This window comes from Rana temporaria, chromosome 2 (assembly GCF_905171775.1).
Source record: "Rana temporaria chromosome 2, aRanTem1.1, whole genome shotgun sequence".
In the NCBI taxonomy this organism is placed as follows: Eukaryota; Metazoa; Chordata; class Amphibia; order Anura; family Ranidae; genus Rana; species Rana temporaria.
In genome coordinates, this window is record NC_053490.1 from 78,673,919 (window position 1) to 78,698,714 (window position 24,796).

At 42.9% G+C, this 24,796-nt stretch overlaps 1 protein-coding gene across 2 annotated transcripts in view; it reads right to left on the bottom strand.

Annotated features, from left to right (window-relative positions):
• Window positions 1-8,350: 8,350 nt before the first annotated feature.
• BRCA2 (BRCA2 DNA repair associated) overlaps window positions 8,351-24,796 on the bottom strand; it is an 86,420-nt gene continuing 69,974 nt past the window's right edge. The window contains exons 21-26 of one of the 2 annotated variants that reach the window (XM_040340439.1): window positions 21,135-21,336; window positions 19,577-19,743; window positions 17,234-17,372; window positions 16,896-17,152; window positions 11,222-11,350; window positions 8,351-9,216 (exon numbers count right to left, since the gene is read on the bottom strand). In XM_040340439.1, coding sequence (XP_040196373.1) covers window positions 8,728-9,216; window positions 11,222-11,350; window positions 16,896-17,152; window positions 17,234-17,372; window positions 19,577-19,743; window positions 21,135-21,336 — 1,383 coding nt within the window. In that variant the 3' untranslated portion in view covers window positions 8,351-8,727. The remainder of the gene's footprint in view (window positions 9,217-11,221; window positions 11,351-16,895; window positions 17,153-17,233; window positions 17,373-19,576; window positions 19,744-21,134; window positions 21,337-24,796) is intronic. The other variant, XM_040340440.1, reaches the window with a different exon arrangement.

Here is a 24,796-nt window from a genome sequence, read left to right on the forward strand (position 1 = left end):
GCAAGTGGTTAAAAAGAAAAAAAGCTGTAATGTAAAAATAAGACATTTTAAGGCATACTGTGATTCCTTGGTAGAAGCTGAATAAAAAAAAAAAAGAAACCAATGCAGCACAATAGCCAGACACCAACCATTTTCAGAGATCAGCAATGGCAGCCCCCTATCTCTCCATCTCATTGCTACTTAGTGCTCAGTCCTTTAAGTGCCTGCATCTCTTATTCTTTTATTTACAAGGCACCCAAACCTGGGAACACTGTGCTATGCAGCCAGGGACCAGACCACTCCATGGAGTACAGAGGCCTCAACTTTCTATCCTCCCGACTCCCATTTGTTTGTGAACATGGCTCATCGATGACATGGGAAGACTTTACAGACCCTAACCCAACTAGATCAGATTTGCCAAGCACTAGCACATGCAATATTAATGTATGGACTAACAAGACTTGATTACTGTTAGAGATTTTCTGGAATGTCTTTCTGGTTGCTTCAATATGTAGTTCATCGCTGAGCCATGCTAGGATATGTAGTTAGGAAAAAAGGAGATGTTGCGCTGGTTAAATGTATCTAAACAGTAAAATTGATATGAAGTAAATGCATAAAATTAAAGCCAGTAAACCCAAACCGATGGGAAGCTATAAAAAGAAAAACTCAGTCCCAGTATATCCGCAATAGGTATAGTTCATATTAAAGTGAATAAATGTTCTGGAGAAGAGTATGTGCGATAACCACCACCATGAATTAATAAGAATTGGAGGCTTACCACATGGCAAGCAATAAATGCTTGCGGCTGCAAACCCCAGCCAGGGGGGGGGGGGGGGGGGGAGATGAATGTTGAAACCTCCAACGAATCCACGATGTTGAAGCGTGTGACAGAAAAAAAACACTCAATGGTGAAGTATGACAAGAACCGGCACACACATGAGGTATATTGTGACTTATGGAACCACCACCACCAACACCCTATAATTAGGAGGCTTACCAGAGCGTATAAATAAACCAGCAAGTGGCTAAAACCCTAGCCAGGGCCTTTGAAAATCCTGGGCTGTGATTAAAATGTCCATGAACGCATTTCCGATGCCAGAAAGTAACAGAACCAGATGCTGCCCATCCATAACATTTCAGACAAGTCGGCGTGTGTATTGGTATAAAGATGAGGGATGGACAGCCGCACTCCAAACCAAACAGGTTGTCTTTATTCAAATCAACAGCAAGAACACAGCAGATCACAGCAATAGGAACAGGAGAATACCGACATTTCGCACTGGCTTCAGTGCTTATTCATACGCGTGAGGACGTGGAGAGCTGCTGGTGACGTCATCTGCTCGCGGCCGCAGAGCGGAGACACACGATTACACACGCCGACTTGTCTGAAATGTTATGCATGGGCAGCATCTGGTTCTGTTACTTTCTGGCATCGGAAATGCGTTCATGGACATTTTAATCACAGCCCAGGATTTTCAAAGGCCCTGGCTAGGGTTTTAGCCACTTGCTGGTTTATTTATACGCTCTGGTAAGCCTCCTAATTATAGGGTGTTGGTGGTGGTGGTTCCATAAGTCACAATATACCTCATGTGTGTGCCGGTTCTTGTCATACTTCACCATTGAGTGTTTTTTTTCTGTGACACGCTTCAACATTGTGGATTCGTTGGAGGTTTCAACATTCATCTCCCCCCCCCCCGGCTGGGGTTTGCAGCCGCAAGCATTTATTGCTTGCCATGTGGTAAGCCTCCAATTCTTATTAATTCATGGTGGTGGTTATCGCACATACTCTTCTCCAGAACATTTATTCACTTTAATATGAACTATACCTATTGCGGATATACTGGGACTGAGTTTTTCTTTTTATAGCTTCCCATCGGTTTGGGTTTACTGGCTTTAATTTTATGCATTTACTTCATATCAATTTTACTGTTTAGATACATTTAACCAGCGCAACATCTCCTTTTTTCCTTGCTTGTATTGTGTATGTATGACACTTTGTTGTTGCAGCTCTGTTAGTGATTTCGATTGTTTTTAGCGCGGTAATTTTTTCTTTGTTAGGATATGTAGTTGCCTATAAGCTGGTGATTTCCTTGCTGACCGTCTATAACATGTCCTTAATTCTCATTATGATCCTACAAATGATTTTAGAACCGCTTCTACATTGTTAGAATTACGCTTGATAAAAATGAGGCATTAAGAGAAATAATGGTTCTAATTTTGTGAACCGAGCCTGTGGTGTCTTATAAGGTCCCATCACACATGTGGAAATGTGCTCGTTCCCTTCCACGTGGCAGACCTATAGAGCCCAATATCATTTCTGGAGCGCAAAACTAAAATGTGCCCAATAGCTGGCTAGGCACTGGCAGAAATACCCACCAAACAGCATCCTACCACCAACTGTTCTAATAAATGTTTCTGGTAGTTGTCTCGGTCTGTTAGATGTTCCTGTTGTAATCCTCACAAGAGTCCATAGTAATACAAGCAATGGATTCACAATTAGGGCCGGATTCCTACTACAGGCTTAAGAGCACCTGAGGTGTCTGCAACCCCCAACAGACCCCAATAGTACTGAATGGGAGACCTTAAAGGGGTTGTAAAAAGGTACATTTTTTTTTTTCTAAACAGCTTCCTTTACCTTAGTGCAGTCCTCATCCTTCACAGTAATGCAAGGCTTTTTCCCTGGTGTGGAGTGTCATGCTCGCCCCCTCCCTTGGACTACAGGAGAGTCAGGATGCCCACTAACACACAGCTCCTTCCTCTATCTGCAACGTAGAGAGCGTCCTGACTCTCCTCTGGGGCTCGCCCCCCCTGCCTTGGACAACACTCCACACCAGGGAAAAAGCCTCGCATTACGGTGTGTAGTTACAGACAGAAGAACAGGAAGTGACGATTTCTCAGAAGAAATAAGGACATTTAAAAGCAAAATCGAAGGATGAGGTAAGTGAAGGAGGACTGCATCGAGGTAAAGGAAGCTGTTTAGGGGAAGAAAAAAAAATTGTACCTTTACAACCCCTTCAAAATATTCCTAATGTGTTTAACTCAAACGTAATTGAGCAATAGTAATGAAAACACCTCCTTTAATCCAGTCTTTGGGATGAAGATGATTTTGAAGCTTTTGCTCTAAGAGGGTGTATTCATGAAAAAAAAATAGAGAGACATTTTTCCTATGAGAAACTTCATGTACAACATTCATCCTGTGCAAAAATAAATGTTATTCAGTCATTTTCTCCCAGGTCAAATATTCTTCATACAGAAGTCTGAATAAGGAAATAATATTTTAATATGGCCATTAGCTGGAGCGGATGATCATATGAACCACTTCTGGACCAAGCCTATTTTTGTTTTTCAATCTCTATGGTCGTCACACGGCAGCAGCCAATTCTTTCTCCAGGTCCCTGATTGCCTGTAAGAATAATCAAGCGGGGGAACTGCCGCTATGATTGTTCTTATGGTGCACAGAATCGCTAAACACACGGATATCTGAATGTTGCCTGCAGCTTTAGGCATCATTCAGATATTCCCACTGAAAGTCAAAGACTTTATAAAGTCCTTGGGCTGAAAGTGGTTAAAAATCTCCATAGGCAACATTTAAAAATTCCTAACGGGTACCAGTTTAGAGTTGGGCCCCTTTCACACTGGAGCAGGAGGCGGTATAGCGGCGCTATACCGTCGCAATTCCCGCGGGATCCAGCTGCTAGCGGTGCGGTATTTACCCCCCGCTAGCGGCCGATAAAGGGTTAATACCGCCCGCAATGCGCCTCTGCAGACGGTTTCCCATTGTTTTAAATGGGAAAGAGCGGTATACATACCGCTTCAAAGATGCTGCTAGCAGGAGATTTTTTTTTCTCTGAGATGGCTGGGCAGGAGTTTTTCAGGCGGTATAGCAGCGCTATTTTTAGCGCTGTACCGCCTGAAAAACTCCTCAATGTGAAAGGGGCCTTACAGAGAAGGTCTAGTGCTAGAATTATTGCCGTCACTCTGACGATCACAGCGAGACCTCACATGTGTGATTTGAACACTGTTTTCATTTGCAGGCGCAACTTACGCATGCGTTCTCTTTGGTGCGCTCTCCTTTTTTCCTCTGTCTCTTTAAAAAAAAAGAAATCTGATCACTTTTATTGCTGTCACAAGGAATATAAACATCCCTTGTGACAGCAATAGGCGGTGACAGGTACTCTTTATGTAGGGATCTGGGGTTTAAAATACTCCAAATTCCTTCTTTGCACTTAAAAGTATTCAACTTGTCGTTTTGGAATACTGTGGATTTTAAATTGGTGCCATTGGCAGCGGATTAAACCGGAAGTGACGTTGCTTCTGGGTTACTACAGTCGAGACCCGATCAAAGCCGATGCCAGCTTTGTTTGGGACGCCGACCAGCCAGCAGGCTTCACCCTGGTACAATCACTTCCTCAGTTATGTCGTTTCGCGGGAAGTGGTTAAATAAGTAATAATTTCCTATGACCATCAGCTCCATCTAGTGGCTATAATGCAGCGTTTTTTTGACTGTCTATTCTGTATGAATGGAAAAAAATTAAAAACAAACACGTTAAAAGCTGGAGAGAACACATAGCTCAACATTGATCCTTTGCCCCAATTCAAACTGAACTGTACATATAGTTTCAAAGGACAAAAAAAAACCTGCATTTCTTTTTTTTTTTATATAAATATACCCCTAAGTGTGTTATTTTGTGCAGCATGTACTAATCTGACAATACAAAACTTCACTTATACATTCTCTTTTTGCACTTAAACTTTCTTTTGTATCTTTAACATTGATGTTTTTTTTTTTTTAAATAAAAATCTATTTGGTAAAAAACAAAAACAAAAAAAAAACAATTTATTAACAGATTTATATATTTGTTGTAAGACTTTACCTGCAAATTCTGTAATTTGTACAGACACCTGAAAATCAATAATTAAAGGTAAAAAACGTTTCCCCTAAATAGCTTCCTTTACCTTAGTGCAGTCCTCCTTCACTTACCTCATCCTTCCATTTTGCTTTTAAATGTCCTTATTTCTTCGGAGAAATGCTCACTTCCTGTTCTTCTGTCTGTAACTCCACACAGTAATGTGAGGCTTTCTCCCTGGTGTGGAGAAAGCCTCTTGAGGGGGCGAGCAGGCGTGTCAGGACGCCCACTAACACACAGCTCCTTTCTCTATCTGCAAAGTAGAGTGTGTCCTGACCCTTATTCTCGCCCCCTCAGGCTTTCTCCACACCAGGGAGAAAGCCTTGCATTACTGTGTGGAGTTACAGACAGAAGAACAGGAAGTGAGGATTTCTCAGAAGAAATAAGGACATTTAAAAGCAAAATGGAAGGAAGAGGTACTGTAAGTGAAGGAGGACTGCACTAAGGTAAAGGAAGCTATTTAGGGGAAATTTTTTCCCCCCCTTAACAACCCCTTTAAGTACCGTATTTATCGGCGTATAACACACACCTTCATTTAAAAATAAATAAATAAAATATATTTCGAAAATAAAATATATTTTTAAATAAAGAACTTTGAAGCAAATGAAGGGTCACAGTCCATCAATGCAGCCTCTCCATTGCAAATGAATGCAACCTGCACAGTGCCCATCGGCAGCCTCCTAACTGCCCATCTGCAGTCTCACCATTGCCAATTACTGCAGCCTGCACATCTGCAGCCTCGCCAGTGCCGCCATCTCCTGTGTACCCAGCGATCAGGCACACATAGTCCCACCTCCTAGCCCAGCTCCATTGATAGACAGAACAGTGGTGCAATCCTGAGCCAGGAGGCGGGACTGTGTGTGACTGATCACCGGGTACACAGGAGATCGCTGCTGTGTAATCCGGCAGCGCCCGCCCCCTCTTTCCACTCAGACACAGCAGGAATTGGCTTATAACACGCATACACGATTTCAGGGGTAAAAAGTGCATTTTCAACACCGATAAATACGGTGGGGCAGATCCACAAAGAGTACACCGGCGTACTTTCAAATTTCCCGCGTCGTATCTTTAGTTTGAATCCTCAAACTAAGATACAACGGCATCTGGGTTAGATCCGACAGGCGTATGGCTTCGTACGCCTTCGGATCTTAGATGCAAAACTTCGGCGTCCGCTGGGTGAAGTTCTCGTTGTTTTCCGCGTCAAATATGCAAATTAGCTATTTTCGACGATCCACGAACGTACGCATAGCCGCCGCATTCTCTTACGTCGTCTCTAGTCGGCTTTTTCCGACGTATAGTTAGACCTGCCATGTTAAGTATGGCTGTCGTTCCCGCGTTTCATTTGAATTTTTTTTTTTTCTTGCGCAAGTCATCCGTGAATCGGGATGGACGTAATTCACGTCTGTTTAAAAAAAATGACATCCTTGCGACATCATTTATCGCAATGCACGGCGGGAAATTTAGGGACGACGCATGCGCAGTTCATTCGGCGCGGGGACGTGCTTAATTTAAATGAAACACGCCCCCTAATCGCCGATTTGAATTACACGCCGTTACGCCGCCAGAGATAGACTACGCCGCCGTAACTTACGGCGCAAAATCTTTAAGGATTCGAACTAAAGCCAGGTAAGGTACGGCGGCATAGCGCATCTCTGTGGATCTGCCCCGGTATATTTAGTTTGTACAAGTGTATAGTGTGTGTTTGTGCAACTTCTCCTAGATTGTCATTCTGGATGACTGGTATTTAATAAAATAACTAACACTTTACACCCCCCCCCCCACCAGGTTTCTGCACAGATGTCGATGTAAATTGCGGGCCGAAATCGCAAAAAGTAGTACAGAAATTACTTTTTGAAAATCGGTGCAGTGCCGCAGATGGGGCCTCGCAACGATTAGGACGGTGCCATTGCCGCCGATTTGACATGCAATTTGTCAAATCGCACCAGTGTGAACCAGGGCTAAGGGGTTGATTTATTAAAACCGCAGTGTTTAAAATCTGGTGCAGCTGTGCATAGAAGCCAATCAGCTTCCAGGCTTTATTGTCAAAGCTTAATTGCACAAGCTGAAGGTAGAAGCTGATTGGCTACCATATAAAGTTGCCCCAGATTCTAAGAGCTCCCGTTTTAGTAAATCTCCTTAAACTCCTAATTGAGACAAGGACACACTATAGACTAGAAGGATACACTTTGTTCTTTTTGCATGTCTGACGTTTGAGCCTTGGTTCACATTGATGCGCAACCAGGGAAATTACAGCACCGGTTCCCGCATGGCTCCTCTCCCGCAGGCAGTTCACACTGCCTTGTGCAAACCCCCAATTTTGTTTACAGATCGCCAAGCGCCTTGAGGCGATTCAGTTCGCATTTGTAGCGCTATACAAGTAATTCACTCACTCGCAGTGCAAACTCGCACAGGAATCGGATAGCATAGTTGAGAACACCCATGCGATCCGATCTAGTGGGGGGGAAACAAGTCCCTGCTCTATTTTCTGTGAAGGTCTAATGCGAGTTCACCAACTCGCATTGCTCAGAGAGCGCATGTGATCGGCACCTGCAATGCGTGTCCCAATCGCATGCGATCTCTGAGATCGCAGCAGTTTAAACCTGGGCTAAAACCACTTAATAATTAAGTCCAGCCCCACTATATACTATAGTTTGGGTATGACATGTAGAGCGAAAATACTTTTAAGAATTCTGCCTGCATATTGTCTGATATCTAGAGCGCTTAGTGTGTCTATGAGTAACATGCACAGAATGAGGCTTGAGAAAAGCAATATATTTGGGAAAAGGTAAATAGATGGACCAGTACAAGCCCTTAGATTGAAGATTCTGCAAACTGGAGTAGGCGAGTGTATGATATTAAAGGGCTCCTCCTTTACCTCTCCAAGAATAAGGTTACAAAAAAAGTACTTCCAGAAATATCAATGCCTATGGAATACCATCATGTATTTTCTTTAGACTGATTGTTTAGATCAGGGGGTCAGCAACCTTTTTCCACTTAAATGCCAGATTCAACGTATGTGAATGCATGGAGGGCTAATAAATTAATTAATAATAGTCCTAACATAGAAATAACAACAGTACAGGTTTACCTCACTTTAAGGTGCTTAATGAATGCAAAGCCAGTTTTTCTCTGTCACCATACTGTCCTCTGCCCTCCTGCACCCCACGGACACAAACACACACTGTGTTGGTAGAACTCTCCTACCTTACACAGGTGTAAAGTACAGCAGCGAACAGCTGGCAGCACAGGGCTGGACGGGGGCAGGAACTGCTGAAGTTAACTTTCAGCAACCAATCACCTTCTGTTTAAATGTAATAAATTAAACTTTGGCAGTTTTTGCCCCCATCCAGCCCTGTGATGCCAGCTGCTGTCCAATGAAGAGGACAAACATGTCCGCGGGCTGGGCGACGGTGAATTAATGACGGGCTGGACAATTAGCGGTGGCCGCCATCCCCTGGTTTGGACTTTTTTTTTTTTATGGAAAGATTTCTGAACAAAATATATATATAACATTTTTACACACCATGCATTTGCAGGAATTGCCGCAGGAATGGAACAAGGCCTAAACTACACTGGGTGAATGTAATCTGCCATCACTTCCAGTGCAGTGATAATATTGCTGAGATTAAAACCATCCATATAGTTGAGGTGTAAAGCTGCAGTGGGAAGGCTCACAGGAGTGTTCATGCCCCTGACAATCCATTCTTATATACTTGCTGGAGTTCTTTATTATTTTTTTTCTCATATTTTACATTCCAGTACAATAATTTTTTTATATTTACAGTATATTAACATTTTAAACATATATACAGTATTTGTATAAATAAAGAACAGATATTGTTTAAAGTTTGTGTCTTCTTCTTTTGTGGAGTTTCCCATGGCCAGTGTCTTCTTTCTTTGTATCATTACCTGAAGGATCAGGTTTCCCATCAGACTGGTCAGGAGAGATCTTTTCCGTCTTCTCAGCTGACATTTCTATTTTTTGCTGTATTTTCCTTTTCTCTAAACCGGAAACCAGAGCCTGTGTATTGATCATGGCCAGTTCTTCATCGTCCACGAATTCCCCTTTACTCAGAATGGGCTGTTCACTGGTCTGTACATCTTTCTGCATGCTTCGAGGAGGACGAAACGCTCTCTGTAATGATGGCGTCACAGAGGGGCGCACGGGCGTTATCGGTGGAGGGGAAGGTATCCGGCTAAGGAGGTCCAGACCTTTTATCTTCTTGCAAGTCTTTGGGTCCATGTCACTACCGGAGATGATTACTGTATTACTCCTGCTAGGGGTATTCAGGGGATTCATCTGGGCACTTCCAAGTTTGCCCGCTGGAGTCTAAAAGTGAAAATATTAGGGTGCAAAGCTTATTACTTACTACAGAAATATCAAAATAAAATTCACATGGTTTTTAATGCCTGATCAATTCATGTTATTCAGAAATGATGGGACAGATGTATGTAAAGTAGGGTTGTCCCGATACCACTTTTTTAGGACCGAGTACAAGTACCTATACTTTTTTTCATGTAGTCGCCGATACCGAATACCGATACTTTTTTTAAATGTCATGTGACAGTTTTCAAACCACAATACAGACTAAGGATATTTTCTTTAGAATTATGAAGAACTCTAACTCAAGACATTATAAAAGAATAAAAATGAGTAAAAATGAATAAAAATGTTTTATTTGCTTGTCACGCAGTAGTAAAAAACTCAAAGAATTTTCATAGAACATGTTGATAAATACAAAAAAAGTATTCTATTTAGGTATCGGGAGCATTTGCGCGAGTACGAGTACTCGCGCAAATACTCGGTATCGGTCCCGATACCGATACTAGTATCGGTATCTGGACAACCCTAATGTAAAGTATGGATTTTGCATCTATCTGCTTCAATGTGTTACAGTACTAAATACAATGGAGGCCAGTTAGCCAACATCCACTTTAGGGGTTGTATAGGTTTGTTTTTTTATTTTATAAATAGGTTCCTTTAAGCTAGTGCATTGTTGGTTCACTTACCCTTTCCTTCCATTTCCCTTCTAAATGATTTTTTTCTTTGTCTGAATTTCTCACTTCCTGTTCCTCCTCAGTAAGTCGTTCTGGCTGACTAACCCCCATAGATGATGGGGGCAAGCTTACTGAGGAGAAACAGGAAATGAGAAATTCAGACAAAGAAAAAAAACATTTAGAAGGGAAATCGAAGGAAAAGGTAAGTGAACCAACAATGCACTAGCTTAAAGCAGGGGTCTCCAAACTTTTCAAACAAAGGGCCACTTTATTGTCCTTCAGACTTTAGGAGGGCCGGATTGTGGCCAGCAGGGGCAGGAAATGTCATGGGCCCAGCATCAGTGAGAATAAATATGGCCTCAGGTTTGGTGGTCAATAGGAGGAGTAGTCCCCCCCCCCCCCCATTAGTAGGAGGAATGGTATCCTATCATTGGTATCAGTGTAAGATATAGTGCCCCGTTGTTGGTAAAAGTGGGAGGAAAAGTGCCTCATATCAGTGGAAGGAATTGTGGCCCAAGGGCCGGATAAAGGCTAGCAAAGGGCCACATCTGGCCCTCGGGCCGCAGTTTGGAGACCATTGGTTTAAAGGAACCTATTTAGAAAATAAAATACAAACCTTTACAACCCCTTTAATGAGTGTGCATAAAACGTGTCACAAACAATGTACATCTGATGGAAGCTTTCATGCTTTGCTGTGCATATTTATGTCATTGTTATCGTTATATTTATTGGCGTATAACACTCACTTTTTTACCCTGAAAATAGAGGGTAAACTGTGCCTGAGTGTTATACGCAGGGGGTTGTGGAAATTATTTTCCTGAAACTTCCCTCTTAAAGTTAGAGTGCGTGTTATACGCCGATAAATACGGTAATTGCAATAGAAAACATGTTATGGAAAAAGCTTGTTTTTTGTACAATCAAAAATGCACAACACAGGGTTAAAAAAAAAAAGTGCCGTGAGCTTCTTTGACGAGTTTAGGGCAGTGTAGTAAAGGAATGACCTACCCAACACGCGAAGCGCAAGCATAGTGTGAATGGGGGCTTATAGTGATCAGATTTATTTCCTGAATATTAACTGACTGAGGGGAACTGCTGTACCTTCTGTGATTCAAATACCGTATGGCTCTGCCAACAGTCTGTTAAAGGCCAATCACAGAGCTAGTATTGGTATATAATTATTGGGGCAGGCAGATTCATTGGCTGGTCTAGCCCGCCTTCTAGAAACCATTTCATGTGTTCCTGTTCTCCATTGGCCCCTCTAATTCATAATGCTGTGTAAATATAGCTGGGTCCTCCCAGAACCGAGTACTATGTTGGAAAGGAAGCAGTGAACTTACTGAGAACTTGGTTGTTGCAGCATACGAATCCGAACTATGCTGAGCTGGAGGTGGTTTCTCCTCGGGATGGGGGACTCTCAGGATGTTGAACAGTTGTATCTCTGCTTCATGGTGGAACTTCTGGGTAGCCTGTGTACAGAGTATGTTCAGGTTAGCAGGGTGAGAACTGTTCTGCCTTGAGTGCAGATTAAAGCCACTTAATTACAGTTGAACCTCGGATTAAGAGCATAGTCCGTTCCAGGAGTATGCTCTTAATCCAAAGTACTCGTATATCAAAGCGAGTTTTCCCATTGAAGTCAACAGAAATGAAAATAATTTGTTCCGCATTGACTTTAATGGGATGCAATACCGAATGCGGCCAGAGATGGAGGGGCGCCAGAGAGCGCCAAAAAGGTCAGAGGACACTTCGGCTTGTTTCCTGCGCCCCTGTACATCAGGCCAAATGAGGTACTGCAGGCCACTGTCCGGCTTTTCTCGGCTCCTGCGCCCCTGTACATCAGGCCAAATGAGGTACTGCAGGCCAATGTTCGGCTTTTCTCGGCTCATGCGCCCCCCGTACCTCAGGACAAATGAGGTACTGCAGGCCTATTTAGTTTGAATTCTGCTCGTCTTGAGAGTCAACACTCACAAACCAAGTCAGAATTAAAAAAAAAAGTTGCTTGCAAATCAAATGCTCTCAAACCAAGTTACTCTTAAACCAAGGTTCTACTGTACACGATTACTGCCCCAAATACATTTCTTTGTGTGTAAAGTGGGTCAGGTTCACAACTTTCCATCACTTCGCTGGTGGTGGCCAAGACTTTTTCCGTGACCTGAGTCACTATATATTCTTATGAAAATTTCACTACACAGTGGGCGTGCAAAGATTGCATAACTGCATCAAGTGCCAGATAAACTTTTATTTGACCTCTTCACTTCCCATTCTACTTGCAAAGTAGCTACCAGGACAGACACATCTACCATCGGAGCCCAAGACTTTCCTTCATCAAAAGCCTGTGAATTAAATTATGCATACAGTGCACTACAAGGGACAAAGGATGCCAATTCTAATAAGATCAGGAACAATACATACATGTTGAAAATATACTATATTGTCAAAAGTATCGGGACATCTGCCTTTACATGCACACGCACTTTGACATCCCTGTCTTAGTCCGTAGGGTTCAATACTGAGTTGGCCACCCTTTGCAGCTATACCAGCTTCAACGCTTCTGGGAAGGCTTTCCACAAGGTTTAGGATCGTGTCTATGGGAATGTTTGACCATTCTTCCTGAAGCACATTTGTGAGGTCATGCACTGATCTTGGACAAGAAGGCCTGGCTCGCAGTCTTCACCCGAATTCATTCCAAAGGTATCCTATCAGGCGGAGGTCAGGACTCTGTGCAGTCAAGTTCCCCGACCCCAAACTCGCTCATCCATGACTTTATAGACCTTGCTTGTGCACTGGTGCGCAGTCATGTTGCAACAGGAAGGGGCCATCCTCCGAACTGTTCCCACAACACAAAGTTGGGAGGATGAAGTTATCCAAAATGTCTTCGTATGCTGACGCCTTAAGAGTTCCCTTCACTGGAACTAAGGGGCCAAGCTAAACCCCTGAAAAACAGCCCCACACCATAATCCCCCTTCACCAAATGATTTGGACCAGTGCACAAAGCAAGGTCCATAAAGACATGGATGAACAAGTTTGGGGTGAAGGAACTTCACTTGCCTGCACAGAGTCCTGACCTCAACCTGATAGAAAACCTTTGAGATGAATTGGAGCGGAGACTGCGAGCCAGGCCTTCTCGTCCACATCAGTGCCTGAACTCACAAATGCGCTTCTGGAAGAATGGTCAAACATTCCCATAGACACACTCCTAAACCTTGTGGACAGCCTTCCCAGAAGAGTTGAAGCTGTTATAGCTGCAAAGGGTGGGCCGACTCAATATTGAATCCAAGTACAGACTAAGATCGGGATGGCATTAAAGTTCATCTGCGTGTAAAGGCAGGTGTCCCAGTATTTTTGACAATATAGTGTATGTTGTAATTCCTAAACACATTCCATATTATCATGTCTTAAGAAGATCCACAGAGGCCGAAAAATCTGAAGTGAAGACTTCATTTGGGCACGTATAGGACTTGTGGACAAATTGGAAAACATATTAGCCCATGTCTAACAACAGCCCATTTGGTAAAAGGAAACATACAGACAAAGCTTGTTTTGCTGTACTTCTCCTATGGATCACAGGAGTGGTTTGTTCTGCACTCCTGTAACCCGTTTTCAGCAGAGTATAGGCATAAGTCCGCTCTGTGCTGACATCGGAGTCGGTCCAGGGTCCACGTCATCATGACCATGGATTCAGGATCTGCCTGATCCCTGGACCGACATCCATCATTTGAACCTAGATGTCCACATTCAATTTAGCACCACCTGTATGCGTCGGGTAATCTTATTAAAACCTCATCTCATTTTCTTCAGGAAAAAAACTTTAATTCTCATGCAATTTACACTAATTAGCTTAGAGCAACTTCAAGGATCTATATTTCCCATTAACAGCTGCAGCCTGCCAACTTTGACTGCAATTGTGCATCTCTCTGTACTAGAGCTGCACAATTAATCGTCAAGAATCATTATCACAATTATTTCCCATCTTCCTGATTATGTCTCTGCTCTCAGCCATCAAAAGTCAGTCTGGGCAGTCTGCCAAGTTTTAAAACATTCTATCAGTGGAATGTCAAGTCTAAACATTGTATCAATTTGACTTTTACATCAAAGGAATAGACTTCTGTATGTAAATTAGGAACGTTTAACCACTTAAACACCAAACCTTTTTCTGACAGTTGCTTTCTTCAAGTAAAATCATTTTTTTTTGCTGGAAAATTACTTAGAGCCCCCAAACTTAACTTTTAATTAAATCGATTAATCTTTAATCTTTTTGATCGATTAAAATTCTTTAGATTGGTACTCGCCTCTCCGCCGGCTTCTGGGCCTTCAGGGAGTTCCGTCGGAGATCCAATAACGTCACGGACACCGGCGGGGCTTGCCGTGTCCATCTGAAGGGCTCCTTTGCTGTGCCTTCATATCTGCATGCCGGCGGGACCTCACTATCTGCCACACGCAAGGGCTGTTACACTTCCCTCTATCACTTCCCCCTATCAACCTGGGATTCTATTCTACAACCATCCACTGGGAGTTGTGATAGTTCCCTTCATGGGACATCTACATGCCGACGGACTGATGTTAACCTCTCCTCATCTGGATTCAGCTGTGGTATCATTGTACACATTTTTATACCAGTATCATACTTGGCTACATGTTTTTATGACTGCTTTTGGTACCGTTTGGTATTACTCGCACCATTTTTACAGTTTATGTAGCTACATCGATTTTATCTCCAGTGCAATATTTATTTGGTTACCTACTTGAAGACTATAAAAGTTTTAATGCTATTCCCATCGAGCGCGGCCTTTGTGTGTTTTTGTATCCTGCTATCCATTTTTCCAGTGGTTTGTAGCTGCACTGGGAATCAGCCTGCAAGGAGATCAGCTAAAAGTAGTTGGATCTGTATGTGCGTTATAATTAATCGAAATTAGTCGATTAAAAAAAAAAAAAAAAACGATTAATCGAACAGAAAATTTTTGATCAGTAACAGCCCTAATATATATATATATATATATATATATATATATATATATATATATATATATATATATATATATATATATATATATATATATATATATATATATATATATATATATATATATAGTAGGGACCCTAGAGCAGGGGTCTCAAACTCAAATTACCTGAGGGCCACAAGACAAGTTCTCATATCCCATGGGAGACCGCATGCAAACTTTCAAACTTCAAAAACAACAGTACTGGTGTCAGCGAACACATTATTAACCATGACCACTACACTGCACACTGACCACTACACTACACACTGACCACTACACTACACACTGACCACTACACTACACACTGACCACTACACTACACACTGACCACTACACTACACACTGACCACTCACCATCAGGGCACAGCACATCATGTCACAGAGCCCAGCACATCAGGGCACAGCACATCAGGGTACAAAGCACAGCACAACAGGCCACATCAGGACAGGGCACATGGCACATCAGAGTACATGTGGCACATCAGACCACATCAGGGTACATGGGGCACAATCAGGGTACATGGGGCACATGACATCACAATCGGGGTACATGGGGCACATCAGGGTACATGGGGCACATCAGGGTACATGGGGCACAGGTCAGCGTTTACTTGTTGTCGTTTTCTTCACATGCAGAGTAGCACAGGAAGCGTCTGTCATAAGTTCACTTCTCGGTCATGTCACGCTGCGACTGCTCCCCGCCACCCGACGGACTCCCCTCTCTCCTCGTCCATCACAGATGATGTCACAAGCAAATGGGGATGAACGAGAAGAGGGGGGGGCCACTGGGGGGCGGGGAGCAACCGCAGCGTGACATGACAGAGAAGTGAACTTATGACAGACGCTTCGTGCGCTACTCTACATGTGAAGAAAATCTACTCCCCCACTTCTGCGGCACCCCCCGCCCTGCCTGTGGGCCATTTATAACCGGTCCGCGGGCCGGTACTTTGAGACCTCTGCCCTAGAGAATAAAATGGTGGTTGTTGTAATATTTTGTCGCACTGTATTTGCGCAGCGGTATTTCAAATGCAATTTTTGGGGGGGAAAAAACGAACCAGTAAAGTTAGCCCAAATTTTTTTTGTATAATGTGAAAGATTTTACGCCGTAAGAATCGTTATTCTAAGCAAAAAAAATCGTGATTCTCATTTTGGATAGAATCGTGCATCTGTACTCTGTACCAATACAATGAGCTGCTAGGTTTGTTATGTTACTCAACCCATGTTATCACATGATCGTGAAACATTGTGGTTTCAGTTACATTTTGGAAGACCAGCACTGTCACTGATTGTTGTAGACTCCTAGTTCAAAAATAAAAAGGTAGCTTTGTTACGCACATGGTTATTATGTAATATTTTAATTTTTACCAGTAATGGCGGCGATCAGTGACTTATAGCGAGACTGCGATATTGCGGCGGACATTCTGGACACTTTTTTGGGGACCAGTGAGACCAATACAGTAATCAGTGCTATAAATATGCACTGTCACTATACGAACAACACTGGCTGGTAAGGGGTTAACATCTAGGGCAATCAAAAGATTAACTGTGCTTAGCCAGTGTTTTACTATACTGTGTGAGGTGCTTTTACTAGGGAAAGAGATGGAATTTATTCCCTGCTTCACAAGGACACAAATTTTACCCCTTTTCTCCTGTCAAAACGCGATCTGTTTTATTTACATAGGCAGAGAGACAGAACTTCGATCTGACTAATGATCGGCAGGTGCTGGAGGACATCGGGTAGCATGTACCTGCTGATTGGCTTCCGCTGTCTGTAATCACAGCAGAAGCGAGTCGGCGGCGAACATGAGCACACCCTAACCGGACGTGTTGGATCATTCATATATACCTAATCCGGCGCACAGGTGCCCCCCTGTAGCAGTAAAATTGCTATAGGGCGGACTTTAAGTGGTTAATATAAAGATCACAGGCAGCAAATTGTTAAGTGAACTTGACATAATAGATTTCTGATCCTACAGCCTTCACTATGATGCTCTATTTTTGTCAGAAGTGGTACCTGGACAGACTGGCGAAGTTTGTGAATAGCCTTTTGTAAATGTGTCTCTTTGGGGTTGGCAGTAATATAGGACAGATCTCCAAAAGACACTATGGGAATTCCAGCAGTAGATTCTGATCTCCAGCGAAGGTTACTGGCTGCAATCAAAGTACCCGGTTTTGCAAGTTCCTCCAGGGAGAGCTGAGACAGGTCTATCCAGAACTTAACGGCTACAATATCATGGGCTTCATCAGACAAATACACAATAGGAGCAGCACCTGGAAAACACAATTTTCACATATCAAACACTTTCTGCTTTATCTGCGCATTTTAAAGCGTTTCCAGTCTTTGGTTTGTACCTATTTTTTGGTGTATGGATATCACCAAGCCCACAATGTCGACTTCACCATACTCCGTTTTAAAATTAGGCTCCATGAGCTGGCTGAAGTCGGTCACTTGCCTCTCTGTGTAAATCTGTTCCAGGATATCCTGTGAGGACTGACAAATACACACTGATAAGAGCAGACTTAAATAGTAGAGACTAGAGAGTGTACCGTTCCAAGCCCCCAACCACCAATAAATAGCTCCCGCCATGTTACACTGACAGGTGCTGGCTCTGCACTAATCCATGGAGCAAGGAGACCATCCTGGACTGCCGCACTCTGTAAAAGCGAGTTTATTGCGAAAATGACAAAAAATAAAATACGCGTTAGCTAGTTTTTGTCCCTGTATGTCCACTTTTGGCTTCGGCTACGCTTGCATCATTTTTGGATGATTTTGCATTGCATTGCACGGTTTGGATTTTATTTTTTGTCATTTTCGCAATAAACTCGCTTTTACAGAGTGCGGCAGTCCAGGATGGTCTCCTTGCTCCAGCAGACTTAAATAGCAAGACAAATTATCTCTGGCCATTTAAATCAGCTGAAAAAATAAAATAAAATCACTATAAGCAAAACAGCATTTCTACCAAACATTAAATTTGTTACCTGAAAAGCCAATAGGATTTTTAATCTCACCATAAAATCTTTTTCTTGGAGTCCATTGAAAAAAAAAAAACTGTAGGCCAGTCCAGGGTAATCCCTCCCTCCCACTACCAGCAAGCCTCAGTTTGTAGCAAAGTAGTACCAAGAGCATGGTCAGAGTCATAATCAGGCAGCATCCTCTGTGGCTCGAACATCCCCTTGGTATGAAGACCAGGTAGCAGCTTACAAACCTATGGTACCGAGCCTGATTAATAGCTCAGGAAGTACCAATACTCCTGGTAGAATGAGTGGTTACTGAAAACTTTTCAGAGACATGTAATTGTGTGAGAAAATCTTGAACTGGGATACCATGTATATTTGGATTCTGTCTAATATGGGCTGCTAGGGGTTCAATACATATGGCAAAGAGGAGGGGGAACAGGGGGGCACCCCTGCCATATCCCCAAAAAATTGGAAAAGAGGGCGAGGTGGTGAAGAGAGTTCTAACTAGGGCTGAGGGGGATGTATAGAAGTGGGAAACGGCTTGTAGGAATGGCAGCAAACAAACGGCCAGACTGAGAAGTAACACCTCAGATTGATTCCTGTTAGCCACTTCTATAAAAGGCCTAAATGTTAATGAATGCAGGTATTAAAAATGATTAAGCAAAATTCTATGGTGTAGATCCCTGGATCCCGACTTGCAACCCTTTGTCACTTTCTGTGTGGCCCTTGGGACCCTGTAGACAATTATCTGTGTTTCCCTGTTGCTCTGTTATAGTAGTGATTTCTAGCTGCCTCATAATATAGCTCTCCAGGCTATGACTGCCTCCTGAAGCATGGCCAAGGTCTCCAACAACTCTCTATAGCATACTCACAGTCTCTGACCATCTCTCATATCATGTCCACAATCTCTGACCATCTTTTGCATTATGTCTGCAATCTCTGGCCATTTCTTGTATCATGCCCATAGACTGGTTGTATGTTTGCTGTCTAATAATGAATATTCAATTAATGTTATGTGCAACCCCCTTTCTTCATAACCCCCCCCCCCCCCCCAATTATAAAATCATCCTCTTCCCCCTCATCTGTGGTCTGTATGCATTTCCTAAAGGTCAGCAGCTACAGTACTTGTAGCTGCTGACTTTTCATTTTCCCATAGGCCGGGGAAGATCCTCTTGAACCATAGGTATCTGTGCAGCTCTGCATTTCACTGCAAAGCAAGGGTCATTTTACTTGATCAGGAAACTAGCTGCAAGGGTAACTATACAGACTTTTTTGTTTCGGGACTCAAATTTTTCAGTTCATGTACCAAATTGGGTTACATATAAATATGCAAGCCCCTCCAGCAGTCAAAATACCTGAACCGTGGTTGCATCTGACTGAATGCAGCGGGTGTGCCAAAATTTCCAAACAATGTCAGACGGGAAGGAGCCGAAAAGGCCTTTTTGGCTCTAACAGTATCTATGAATTGGGATACTCACATCCAGCAGATAAAGAACAATCCGCTGTGCACGTGTTTACACATCTCATGCTGTAGATTTACTCAGCCCCAGGCGCAGTGCAATACTCTTAGATTGGTTAACATATGTCAATGGCAACAGTACAAGGATAAAAGTGCAGAGGCTAATAATAGACGGAGGTCTAAAATTGTATTATTTTCTCATTATAATGATAATCACTGGCTGAAGACATGAGGCCTAACACACCTAGAGTACATACCCCTCTGTTAGCAAGTCTCACCTGCAGCTGCTGGAACTGCGTCTTCTTCGTAGCGGTTAGCTGCACAGCTGCAGTGTCTGCTTTGCATTTTGGATGGGAAGTCGCCAACTGATATATCTTGAAGTGACATCCCTCTTTTAGAAGGGAGACTAGATCAGGTAAAGGGCGCCATATGTTGAGTATATAGGCTATTGAAAGGAGAGGTGAAAATAAATATTTTAGAGATAGGAATGCCTCAAATGACATGTTACGAGTTTCAGTTTTTGCACCGAACATCGCAGATTTTAGGCCAAGAGAGAAGACTGCTGTGAGCAACACAGATCGGTCCCGATTGAGGCACCTTGATAAATAAGGCCTGCATACCGATTCTTACTTTCAGTTCCACATGTATAGACTTCATGAAGTTTTCCTACACAGGGGAATCTTCTATAGCAGCATACTATCTTGGTCAATCCACATCTATATATATAAAACTCAACGTGTGTGTGTGTGTGTATGCATGTATGTTCCAGCATCACGTCCAAACGGCTAAACATATTAACATGAAACTTGGCACACATGTTACTTATATGTCAGCAACAAACATAGGATAGGTGGTTTAACCCTTACCCACCCCCATTTGCCATGGTCGGGGTTTTCCTTTAAAGTCCCATTCAACTCTATGGGAAATACATGTTACTTCATAACTTCCAAACGGCTGTAGATATTTCGATAACACTTGGTCACATGTTACTTATATGTCCACTTAAACTATAGGATAGTTTATTTATCCCTTAGCTATCCCCATTTGTGAGGGTCGGGGTTTTTGTTTAAAGTCCCATGCAAATCAATGGGAAATGTATGTTCCCACATAACTTCTGTACGCCTGGAGATATTTCAATAATACCTGCTACACATATTACTTATATGCCAAATAATAATATATGACAGTTAAATTAACCCTTACCTACACCCTTATATAAAAGATGAGTATATTTATATTACTATGATTTTCCTCCCCAAAAGGTTAAGATAGGAAGACCGGGCAACGCCGGGTATTCAGCTAGTTTCCTAATAAAGTAACTGTTCTAGTGGCATTCCAAATGCATAAATGTAATCCTACTTATACCCTTACAGATCTGAATAGCAGGGCCTCTTATACACTAAAATGCATCTAAAGTATTCATCAAACTTACAAGTAAAGTAAAAGACACAGCTGCTGCCAGCTCAGATATAAATCACAGATCAGGGCTAATTATTGCACAGTCCCTTTACTGTATGCCTGCCAGGATGGGCTCCAGGTGCAGGAGACGCCTCTATACGCCTATGGAGCACAGAAGACAGGATTAAGTCTTTGCTGTACTATGAGCAGGGAACTTGATCGATTGCTGGCTTGTTATGACGGCAGTTAGTGTTTCCAACACTCATGAATGACACCAAGTGTGTTTTAGGGGTTCCTGGCTTAAAACTACGTACTAAAAGCACACCAGCTACACTATGTAGAGCGCATAACAAGTTTTAACATTTACACCATTATTTTTATCAAATAAATAGGACTATAATATGTAAAATAAATAACAAGCCCTCTGTTTAAGCTGACCTGAGGTTGGATCTTGCTCCTTGTAATCCACAATGCGCACTTTCCATACAGGTGTCACCTCTCTTCTTGTGCACCCTTCAGACCCTTGCTCAGTAGATTCAATGGCTTTCCTGAATTCTGTCTGGATTAGAGCTTGTTTCTTATCATTAATAACCTGTCTGTAATGATTCAGGACACGCAGTTGCTCACTGCTCATACATGACTGAAATCAGAAGAAATTATTATAAATTAGTTAACACGCTACAAACTAGTGAGGCATATTTAAGAAAGAGCCTAAAAAAGCCAACTATCCTTTCTGTATATATGACCATTTACTAGCCTTTCTCAGCCAGGGTGTCATGTCAAAAAGGCTAAAAACTGCCCCAACTAGACCTTCCGTTTTGTCCCTACGGAGAGGAAAAGGATATTATCCCTGTCTACCAAATCATGTATTTGTAATAAATACCAATAGCTAGATTCAGTAAGAGTTAGGCCGGCGTATCAGTAGATACGCCGACCTAACTCGGAATATCTGCGCCGACCTAAGTTTAAGTGTATTCTCAAACTGAGATACACTTAAACCTATCTAAGATACTATCTTGCGCCGTCGTATCTTAGGGTGCAATATTTAGGCTGGCCGCTAGGTGGCGCTTCCATTGCGGTCGGCGTAGAATATGTAAATCACTAGATACGCCTATTCACAAACGTACGCCCGGCAGACGCTGTACAGATACGCCGTTTACGTAACGCATTATCAGGCCTAAAGTTATTCCATCAAATAGCTGTTAAGTATGGCCGTCGTTCCTGCGTCGAAATTCGAAAATTTTACGTCGTTTGCGTAAGTCGTCCGTGAATAGGGATTTACGGAATTTACGTCCACGTCGAAACCAATAGGCCTGTGCGGCGTACGTTGCCGCTATGCACACTGGGATATGTAGGAGGACGACGCATGCGCCATTCCAAAAAAACGTCAATCACGTCAGGTCAACCCAAATTAACATAAAACACGCCCCCTCAGCCTATTTTGAATTAGGCGCCCTTACGCCCCCCCCGCTTTAGGCTACGACGCCGTAAGTTAGCAGGCAAGTACTTAGTGAATCATGTACTTGCCTCGCTAACGTACGGCGGGGCCTAGTGTAAACACGATACACTACGCCGCCGCAAAGTTAGGACGCCCTTTCTGAAACCAGCTACAAGAGTCTAGTTATAAGATCCTAACACATTGATCCTGGACGCCCCAGTCACTTCACTGATTCTTTCTAGAAGCCTTCCCTTCTTGATGGAGATGTGGACAAAGTACCAGGGATATCCTCCATATGTTCTGTCATGCCCAAAACTTGCTAGATTCTGGTCCCAAGTCACACTATCATCCAACAATTCACTGACCACTCTGTTCTGCTCCACCACAATACACTACAGACTAGTAGCTAGTTAGACCCAGTGCTTCAGATGTGGATATGGCTGTGTATGGCCTCAGACACCATTGCTCTGGCCATGCACCCTGACAGGTTTCACACCTCTGTGACCACACATGACCTCAGAGTTACGTAATTGGTAACACAAAGTCCATTAATTGGTAAGGCAGAGTTCTTTGCCTTACAAACTACTGAACCCGGTGTTGAACGCAGAGTTCAGTAGTCTGTAACAAAGAGCTCAGTAGTTTGTAAGTCAGAGTTATTTCCCTACAGGACTCTGAACTCTGCACTACAAACTACTGACCACTGAACTCTCCCTTTACAAACTACATTTTAGGGCTTGTTGACACCAGGTGTGGTGAAGGAACACGTGCAAAATTGCAAATTTTCGCACGCCGCACAGAAAAACCCTGCCTTTTGCAGATTTGCGCAGGTGTCATTCATTTTTAATGGTACACCCACACATCTAGCAAATATGCGTGCACTTAAAAAAAAAAAAAAATCAGGCTGGCACCTCTTTTGCATGTTTCACAAGCATATGGCAGCCCGGTGAAAACGCAGCGTGTGAGAACATGAAAAGAAAAGAAAAAAAAAAAAAAAAAAAACGCATGCTCCGACACTCCTAATGGTGTGAAAGAGCCCTCAGATTGGTGTCCACAATTCTAAAGGGTGCCTGAAAAAGGTTAAGAAAAACACTTCCAGAAACATTAGAAGGTGGTCAGACCATCTTCATCACATCCCTAGCACTTAATAAGTGTTCATGTGGCAGGGCTATGGAGAATCTCTTTACAGACACCTGCAGCGCTGGTACAGGCAGGAAAAGCAAATAATAATCATGCAAGGTTTACTAGCCTAAGTTTGCCCAAATAAGCCTAGTCAGGTAATGCCTGAAGGTACGTCATCCTTGCCAAGTGAGAAAGACTGATCAGGAGACTCATCTAATGTCTGTGGGCAAAGGGAAAATAAAACACACATGGCAGCCATTGCTGATCTCCTTCAAAATAATACTATTTCCTGATTACCTCTGGATTAAAAAAAAATTAATGCTGACCCAGAACATGCATGTAGATTAGAGATATATTATCTGCATACTTATACCACCCTGGTGACAAAGTACTTGGGCCGTAAGATTAGCATGACAGCCAGGCAACTAGAATAATCAGAATTTAATATTCTTTTAGTATAGGTTTGCCTCCATCTTTGGACTATGGGAGAAAGCCAAAACTGTTAAAGAAATGCCAATAAGAGATTATTAATGCCAATAAAACATTGACATGGTGGGAATGAATCCGTGCAATGGAAACAAATATTGCCAATGAATGATTAGTAATGAGTGTGTATATAGGGTTTTGACACCCTTAAAAAATTTAAAGCAGCTGCCTCTACGTAATTTATTTAACCAAAGGGCTCTTTCACACGGAGCGCCCGTTCAGGTCCGCCTGCCAGTTTTTTAGGCGGACCTGAACGGGCGCTCCGTGTTCCTTTATGGAACCGCGGATGTCAGCGGTGACATGCCCGCTGACATCCGACCCGCCAAAGCGCGACGGAGGAAAAACCTACTTTTCCATCCGTTGATCGGATCGGGTGAACACGGACAGATGGTCCGTGTTCATCCGATCCCCCCATAGAGGAGAGCGGAGAAAAGACAGGGCGGTCCCTGCACAGTGTGCGGGGACCGCCCTGTCATATGCCGGCTCAGCGGGGATCAACGAAGCGACCCCGTTGAGCAAGCGGAGGTTCACGGGGCGGATCATTACTGATCCGCCCCGTGTGAAAGGGGCCTAAGTGAAATAATGAATTGAATGGAGTGAGGAAGTAGGGGTGGCGCTAGCTTAAATGATGCATAAATATAATAAAAAAGTGCAAAACTGATAGTGTTGATAATACATTTACCATAATGGTATAAAGTGCACCTGTAATTAATATGTGCAAAAAACAAATAAATAATGATTAATGAATGAATAGATAATTGAAATAAACTGATTGGATTACATATACAATTGTGCACACTAATTATTAGTGTTAAACGTCCCTATACAGTGTATGGGTTATTGTGATATCACAATCCAAAAATTCAAAAAGTGCTTCGTGCCTGGTGAACATCTATTTCTGTATTTCACACAGTGACCACCTCAAACTGTGCTCTTATGTGGCCCGCACTCACCGGATCTTCCACCCCCTCTTGGGGTATAAAGCGTTCACAGTATATGCCACTGTGCAGCACTCTGGCAATACTCCGTCCTGCTGTGCTCCTGGTGGTGCTCCTAA